General features: G+C 59.6%; 1 protein-coding gene across 1 annotated transcript in view; it reads right to left on the bottom strand.

Moving 5' to 3' along the window:
- The window catches only part of Vps37c (VPS37C subunit of ESCRT-I), a 7,097-nt gene extending 3,785 nt beyond the window's left edge, over positions 1–3,312 (bottom strand). The window contains exons 1-4 of the mRNA XM_010633150.2: positions 2,707–3,312; positions 1,244–1,415; positions 809–891; positions 5–183 (exon numbers count right to left, since the gene is read on the bottom strand). Of these exons, the coding sequence (XP_010631452.1) occupies positions 5–183; positions 809–891; positions 1,244–1,415; positions 2,707–2,799 (527 nt within the window). The 5' untranslated portion in view covers positions 2,800–3,312. The remainder of the gene's footprint in view (positions 1–4; positions 184–808; positions 892–1,243; positions 1,416–2,706) is intronic.
- Between the last annotated feature and the right edge of the window lie 5,409 nt (positions 3,313–8,721).

Raw genomic sequence — 8,721 nt, 5'->3', positions numbered from 1 at the left:
TGGCGGTGGCCGGGGTGGAGGGATGTCCCCCGCTGGCTCCTGGGGGGCGCGGGGCCTCCTCACCACGTCCTGCAGCTTTTCCACCCGCACACGGCGCAGGTGGGACAGTGTCCGCTTGGCGCAGAAGTCCTCCAGGAACTGCTCCAGCGGCACTGTGCCCTCCAGGAACTTCTCTGCCATGGCCTAGAAGACACGAGGGCGCTGACCACCTGCAGGGATGCCAGCCTCGGCTCCCTGGGTCGAGAGCCTGCTGTGGCCTTCTCAGGCCCCGCTGTTCTCCGCATACCTGAGAAGGTGGGCACTGACCGGGTCCCCCCGCTCCCGGCCCGCACTGCCCAGACCACAGGGGCCTCAGACAAGCGCATCTTCCGCCAGCCTTCCAGAGGCAGGGACAGAGAGCCGCCTCTGCCGGCACGGGGGAGACAGGGAGGGGTGGGGGTGGAAGGGGATGGAGGCCTGGCTTCCGCCTGGGAGCTGCAGCCTGCACCCGAGGCCAGCCCAGTCCAGTACGTGAGACAGAAAGCTCTAGAGATGAATTTTGTAAGCTCCTAAGTTTTAAGTCGCTTTCCCTACAGCATGTTGTCACAGCTGTTCTGGTCTCACCATCCGCCTACTCACACACGAAACTATGACAGGTCTGTCAGGAAGAGACACGATGTATACCAGAGACAGAGCGTGTTCTCCAGGTGCCCACAGGGTCTCAGGAAGTGTCCCTTGCAGGCAGGGCCTCATCCAGGAGCCCAGGTGCCACCCACTCCGCCTGCACCCCACGCTTTGTAGACACAGTGCCCAGCTCGCTGCCCCTCACCTCAGACTCCTCCTCGATCTTTAGGCCTTCGATCTGCAGAAGGTCCAGCAAGGTCGTTGGCTGCAGCATGGAGGAGAACTTCTCTAGAAGGAGAGAGGCCAGGCGCCAAGTCCACAGAGCCACCTGTGCTGGGCGGGATCTGCCCTGCCAGCGGCTCCACATGTCCCTCAGGTATCGGAGCCCTGGTTGGAAGCCTCTTAGGATTCAGCTTCCCGGGTGGATCCCTGCCTTTCTGAGCTCTGATGAGCTGCGTGCAGAGGGCTCTGCCGACAGATCCACCCCCACAGTCTCCAGCCCTACACCCGCAGCTCCTGCACCCCAGACCCCAGCTCTCTGCCCTGTGAAATGAGGGCCCCAGTGCCCAGCCACACCCATTGCCCGTGGAGCCTGGGACACCACGCCCGCCACCTGCCTGCCCATCCCGCCCTGTACTACCCAGCCGGGCCTTCTGCTCCTGGCAACGCTCCACCAGCCTGCGCAGCTCCTGGTACTTGTCGGAGAGGTTAGAGCGGCTGATCTCCAGGGGGCCCTGGAACTCCAGGTTCTGCTCAGCCAGGCTCCGGTTGGTGGCCAGGGCCATCTCCCGCTCCAGCTGCAGGTCCTGGACCTGAAAGGGGGGCATCGGTGATGGTGAGAGCCACCTCCTACCACCCAAGGCTGGGCAGGGCTGTGGGCTCTCTGCCACCTCAGGGACCAGCGTGCTCAGCCCCGGCCCCGTCAGCAAGGCCCGGGTGGGCCTCTCCGAACCCAACCTGGTGGCCCGGGGTGGATGCACAGCAGGATGCAGGCCCTCAGTACTAAAGCCAGTGGGCCAGAAGTCACAAACCCCTCCCAAGTGCTGGGCGACAGGACATCACGTGCCAAGGGCCCAGGAAAGTCAGTCAGGCTCAAGTGGGTGGGGTGGCACACGGACAGCACCCATAACCCAAAAGGCTGTAGCCACAGAACCAGCAGCGGGCACAGCTCTAAGAGCCCAGCCTCAGGCAGAGAAGGGGGTTACACCAGAGATCCACAGGCAGTGTGGGCAGTGTGGGCAGCATGGGCACTGGGCAGCCACTCTGCCCACCCCAAGCTTGGTCCTGAGCAGGATGCATGGACAACTCTGCCCCACTGAACTCTGTACCCGCAGGGCAGGCCTTGAACCCCAGATACATGGGGTGTACTGCAGGCAGAACAGCCCAACCCGGGAGCCCAAGTCCCAGGTCTGAGGTCCCAGACAGCTGCGGCCTTGTGAGTCCTCGTGAGACTCAGAGCATGGAGGATTCAGGGGAAGGCTGAGCTCGGAAGGCCGTGCAGGGACCCACAACCCTGCACACTTCTGGTCCCACGTACTCACATGGGGGCCGCATCGGGGGCATGACTGGCCCAGCACGAGGCCAGGAAGAGGGGCTGGACCACCACAGCCATGGCGACCCTCATGGGCAGAGGCCCCAGAGACACCAGAGCACAGGCCCGGGAGGCGGAAGGCGCTGGAAGGGTAGCCTCGCCACACTGAGCTCACTGAGGAGACACAGCAGGTGCCCTGCAGGAGGCCACCCATGCCCTGCTGTCACAGGGCGGGCAGATGGACGGTGCGCTCATCCCCACGGCCAAGAGCAGAGGGCTCAGGGTCACGGGCAGGCCACCGCCCAGTACACAGCAGAGTCACCACAGGTGCAAGGCCACCCGGGATTCAGGACAAGGTGGGAGCGAGCACACCAGCCTTTGGGGTCAGGCTGGACCCAGTGCGGCCTTGGGGGCCTGTGGGTGCCAGGAAGCCCTGAGTCCAAGTCCACCTGGGTCCTGGGCTCTGGGAGCCCAGCCCGAACCCTCGAGGCTACTCTGGCTATGCCCGGCACAGGGCTCAGCCAAAGGCCGGCTGGACAGCATCCTGAGGAAGGATATGGGGATGCACCTACCTCTGGGGACTCCAGGGCCAGCCGGCCGATGGCCTCGGGGTCACTCTGCATGTCCTCCAGCTCCTGCACGGTCTTGTCTCTCAGCGTCTCCATCCTGCCCTACAAACAGAGCACATGGAAGTGAGAAGGGACGGCACTGAGGCCTGCCCAGGAGCACTGCCAGCCTGGACAGGAGGCCCCACCCACACGAGGGCAGCACAAGCCTGCAGGTCCCATCCTGCGCCACGGAGGTGGGTGTTTCTGTCCCGACCAGAAATACACAGGCTGTGCCGGCTGCGACGTGGAGGCCCAGTACCACCCCTCGCTGTATTTCAGGCCCTCGAGCCCAGTCACACACGAGCTGTCACAGGACGACCATCTCCACTGAGCAGAAAGGAGAAAGCCCAAACCAGCCTCGCAGACCGGATGGACACCTGCCAGGTGACAGGCGCTCACAGCGGCGGGGGAGCAGAGCCGGCCCCCGCCCCTGCTGACGCACCCATTTTCACAGCGTCCTCCGCTACTGCCAGGGCCTGAAGACGCCGCAGCACAGAGCCAAGGGCTCAGTTTCCCCACCTGTCAGGATGGCGTGGCCCTCACCAGTGGGGTCCCTCTTCCCTCTGCCAAGCCGCGCCCCAGAGACCTGGCCACGGCTCGTGTGAGGAGGGTAGACAGCAGCGTGTGGGGAGCGAGGGCAGCCCCTAGACCCCTCTGTGCCTCAGCTTCTCCTCCAGGCCCGGGCTTTGGAAAGATGAACAGAGCTCACTGCTGGCTCCCAGCCCTGCGCCTTCTCCCCTCTGCACTTCGCAGGTTCCTCCAGGGACGGATGGGTCACCTGGGCAACAACACTCTCTGGCCGGACTGGGTCAGATGGAACCTCTCGGCTTCCGTCCGCACGGCCACCCGGGCGGCTCTGCCTGAAACTCTGCCTGGCAGGACCTCGTGCGGCAGCTCTGCCCCAGCACGCAGGCCCAAGTCTTCTGCAGACCCAGAGGGAGGCAGCATCCTCTCCTCCCTGGTCTCCCTCTGCGGCATCCACACTCAACCAAGCACACGCTGCCCACAGCGCCTCCTGGACAGGGGCTGTGCAGAGCAGGGCCCAGACTCAGCTGCTGCCTCCAACAGCCACAGGCGAAGCCACAAAAGAACCAGCCGAGCCCTGGCCAGAGGGAAGCAGACGAGGGGTCTCCAGCCCAGTGTGGGGGCAGAAGAACGACAGGTACAGGGCGGCCAGAGCAGAGCCAGGGGAGACAGCTCCAGAGAACCCCAGAACCTGCACAGGGTGCCCTGACCAGCGCTGGCCCCAACGAGGGGAGACCTGGCCCCCCCAGCCGCGCACTGGGCAGGATGGGGCAGCACTGGTGGTAGGGAGGAGCCCAGGCCCAGAGCGGCTCTGCGTGGCCCCCACCGCCCACAGCAGCTGGGCTCTGAGTGTGCCAGGCACTCAGCAGAGTCCCCAGACACTACCGGGAGCGTTTCCGAGACAACACGACCCCCAGCAAGGCAAGACCCACAGTGCACGGCGTCCAGCGAGAAACTGTCACCAGTAAGGAGGAAAGGAAAGGGAGGACAATGGAGCAGCTCCTCCAACCTGTTCTGCGTGTCCCAGCTAAAAGAGCGCAGTCACCAGAGACTTGAGACCACTGCTAAAGGCTCAAATAGGGCTTTAGAAGGAGGAATTGCACCGCTTCAGCAGAAAAGAAACCGTACGGGAAGATGGGCAGACTGGACATTGCAGAAGGCCAGAGGCAGGAAGACCAAGGCGGACCACAAGAGGAAAACCACCGGGGAGAAAAGGACTGTCACACAGCTGGGCAGCCCTCAGACGCCCTGCACAATGGGACCCTCGTCCCCAAGGAGCAGAGTGGGCAGGAACGGAGAAGCACACTAAAGTGCTGGCTGAGAGCTGCCCCAATCTGATGAGAGCCACACACCCACAACAGCCAAAACGCAACCCCACAGAGAATGTGAGGAAACGACTCCAAAGCACAGCACCCATTCCCTAAGCTGGCGAAGGAAACAGCCAGAGGGAGATGAAGCATTCGGACAGAAGAGCAGAAAGACGGCGGTTACACCCGCACATGCCCGCAGGAGGCCCGCACACAACGGACGCTGGCACAGCAGCTGTCAGGCGACACCTTCAGGAACACAGCGGAAGGCAGCGCAGGAGCAGAGGACCTGGCAGGAGAAGAGCACCCAGGACACCAAGGGTCCGCAGGCGCCATCCTTTCCTCCTAGGATGGCAGCGAGCTCCACGGACGGGACAGCCCAGAGCAGGCTCAGAAAAACCTGTGGGAGCAGCGGCCAGGGCAGAGGGGCAGAGGGGCAGAGGGTGAGCTCAGAAGAGTGCGGTGGTGAATGAGCAAACAAAGCCAAATGGGACCGGAGAGCTGCCTCATCCCACAGAAGTCAGACAATGGGACACACCAAGGTTTCAATTTTTCTACATCCTCACTAACATTTATTATTTCCTATTTTTAAAATAATAACATCCTATTCCAGGCATAGTGGTGCATGTAATGCCTGAACTCCCAGCACTCAGGAGGCTGAGGCAGGAAAATCCCTGCGAGTTCACAGCCCTCCTGGACTAACAGAAGTCAGACTGAAAGCAAACAGCAAGCGGGGACTTAAACCCAACCACATCAATCCTCATGTGGACACCGGTAGTCTGCAGCTGCTATCACAAGGCAGAGATGGTTAAGACTAGATTTTTAGAGAACCAACACCCAGCCGGGCGTGGTGGTACACACCTGCGACTCCAGCACTCAGGAGGCTGAGGCAGGAGCATCACTGTGAATTCAAGGTCAGGCTGGGCCACACAGAGAGACCCTGACTCAATAAAAAAAGAAAGAGAAAAGGAACACCCACCTCCAGGCTGCCCAACAGAAACCCACTGGACACGAGCACTCCGAGCTTCAGAGCCGAGGGTCTGAACGGTCCGCCTCACCGCCGTCCTGCGCTAACTGCGGCAGCTCGCCTGGGGACCTCCTTTACCTCCGCCCCTACACACCAGCCCACTGCCCAAGAAAGTGACCACACTCGCACAGGCAGCCCGGCAGGTCCCGCTCAGCAGGCTGTTTTCCTTCCTCTCAAAGATGCGTGATCCCCAGTGCGCGGCCCGCACTCGACCGTCCGTTCGTCCGGCCGTCCGTTGTCTGCTGCTAATCGACAGCACTGCAGCTGCGAGTGGCGGTGCAGCACCCGCTCCAGTTCCTGCTTTAGTGCTTTAGGTACACGCCCAGGGGGCACAGTGGGTACACATGATGATCCTGTTTAATTTTTGAGGAATTAGTAGACTGCTTACCACAGCAGCCGTACCGCTCTACGTTCTTACCAAAAATGCACCAAGGTTTCAATATTCCACATCCTCACTAACATTTATTATTCCCTATTTTTAAAAAAATAATAACATCCTCAGGGCCGGGGATTTAGCTCAGCGGTTCGGTGGCCTGCCTTGCAAGCGCAAGGACCCAAGTCCCGGTAGCCTTCAGGGCCGGGGATTTAGCTCAGCGGTTCGGTGGCCTGCCTTGCAAGCGCAAGGACCCAAGTTCCCCGGTACCAAAAAAAAAATAATAATAATAATGATAATAACATCCTATTCTAGGTGTAGTGGTGTATGCCTGTAATCCCAGCACTCGGGAGGCTGAGGCAGGAAAATCACTGCAAGTTCAAGGCCAGCCTGGACTAATAGGGAGACCCTGTCTCAAAAACCAAGATGACAGCGACACTACCCGTTGTAAAGTGGTATCTCTGTGGCTTTAATTTGCATCTCTCTAATTATTAGAGATCCTGAACATACTGTTCTACGTTTTCTGGTCATCTGCATATTCTTTTATTAGAGAAACACCTGAGTCTTGGCCCATTTTGGACTCAGGCCATCTTGTTTTCCGTTGTTGGAGTTACTCGTGTACTATGGATATCAATCCACTGACAGTTTTCTAAAACGCTGGATTAGCCACATCAACACCAGACGAAGGAGATTTCAGAGCAAAGAGTATTCCAGGGGCTAAAAGAGTCATTTCAAGGGCCGGGGATTTGGCTCAGTGATTCCACCTCCTGCCTCGCAAGCGCAAGGGTACAAGTTCAATCCCTGGCATCAAAAAAAAATTTTTTAAAGGGTCATTTCATGAAAAAGGTCAGTTCATCAAGGGAGTATAACACAAAAGCTCATGCACCTAGTAACGGGGCTTCAAATACGTGAAACCAAAACAGTAAAGACTACAAGAAGGAAAGGACAAATCCACAACGACCGTCCCTCTCTGGAGAGCAATGAGGGGAAGGTGGGAAGGGCACAAGAGCCGTGAGTGCCACTGCCAACCAAATGGATGTGTAGGTCCGACGGCAGCAGGGGACACCTCCTCCTTCCTGCTCCCACAGGGGACTTAGCACCGCAGCGCAGAGCGATGCAAACCATGCGAAGGAGCCCAGCCAGAGGGAGATGAAGCATTCGGATGGAAGAGCAGAAAGACAGGCGGGTTACACCTCAGGGCCCTGGGACTTCCTCTGGCCAATGAGACAGCTGACATGAGGTCAGCAGCCCAGTGCACTCAACGGGCACAGGTGCTGCTGCTGCTGCTGCTTTCCGGCCACAATCAGGAGGCCTCCAGGTCTCCACCACCAGGCCTGCTCGCTCAAGTTCTGTCTGAAGCCGCCTGCTGCCCGTCCTAGGTCCCAGGGGCTCCATGCCCGCCCCAAGAAAATCAAGACAAACCTGTATGATACCTGCTTATCTTCCATACAACTAATGGCAGCAGACAAAGCAGAGAACGGAGGGGTGCCTGCCTGCCATGGAAGCACTGCAAAGCCCGCATGTCCTGAGGGACTCGCGTCACTACAGAGACAGAGACCTCTCTGCCAGCCGCCACCTGTCCTCGAACAGACCAGATGCTCCAGAGAACTCCTAACAGCATTCCCATGCCAGGGCCATGCAATGAGATTGGAACAAGATCTTCAACAGCCTGATTATGTCAACCTGGAAAAACCCTTCTATTCCTGACCAACAGTTTCCAGAAGTGATTCACATGGCTGCTCATCCCAGGGCCTTTTTTTCTTTTCTGGTACTGGGAATCAAACTCACGATCTTGAGCTTGCCAGGCAGGCGAGGCGCCACTAAGCTACATGCACGACCCACCAGGGCCCTTTTCACAGCAGACTCACACATTTCAAACAAAGAAAATGAGAATTCCTAGTAACAGTCTCATTTCCAAGCCACCAAGGACCTGTGTGAGAGTAAGAATCGCCTGGTCCACTTGTTAGATCCGGATCCGCGGCCTCTCCGGGTGACATCACAAGACTCTCCAAGCCAAGGGTGGGAAACTGAGGAATCAGAAAGTGGACTCACATTAAAAGGCACATCAACTCTGAGAGGAGTTAGAAATCCCAACTCTGTCACTTCTCGGCTGGGTGAAAGAAACCAGGTTGTCTCGAGTCCCTGTGACCCAGGGCATCTGTGGGGGGCCCCTGGCTGCCTGCACGTGTTCTCCAGGCCCAGGATGTCCCAAGCCCCCAGCACAGTGCCCAGCGCCGGGCCAGGGCTCCCACACAGCTGCCAGAAGCTGCTATGGACGCGTTCTACTTAAAGGAAATGACAGAGGCGCCTGGCCAGATTCCGAGATAATCCTGGAAAAGGCTCCTTGGGCCTGGCTGCCCGGAACAAACGCTCGGTTCAGGGTCCAGCATCTCCGCCCAGCCGTGCTCCATCCTCAGTCCCACCCGGGGCCGGGGGACGTGAAGAAGACTTTCCCAAGTCTCGGCCTCCTCCACTCCCCCAATGGGGTCACCAGTCACAGACCTGGGGTCCTTTCCTGGGTGGCCCGGAAAAAACGGAACCGCTGATTTGAGAGTGGGGTTTCCGAGGGGCCAGGGAGGTCAGGACACAGGGAAGCCAGGGCAGGGTCTGGACCTCCGGCTTCCCGGCAGCAGGGGAAGGCTGAGCGCGCTGTGGCTCAGGACTCCCAGCTGCGGTCGCTCGGGCACCTCAGCACCGGGGCGACCTCCTTCCCACCAGAGGCGGGGGCACCCTGGCCAGAGAGCGCA

Source organism: Fukomys damarensis, unplaced genomic scaffold, assembly GCF_012274545.1.
Source record: "Fukomys damarensis isolate Sample0158 unplaced genomic scaffold, DMR_v1.0_HiC HiC_scaffold_27, whole genome shotgun sequence".
In the NCBI taxonomy this organism is placed as follows: Eukaryota; Metazoa; Chordata; class Mammalia; order Rodentia; family Bathyergidae; genus Fukomys; species Fukomys damarensis.
Note: the sequence above shows the minus strand (reverse complement) of the source record. Positions and strands in the feature narration are given on the sequence as shown.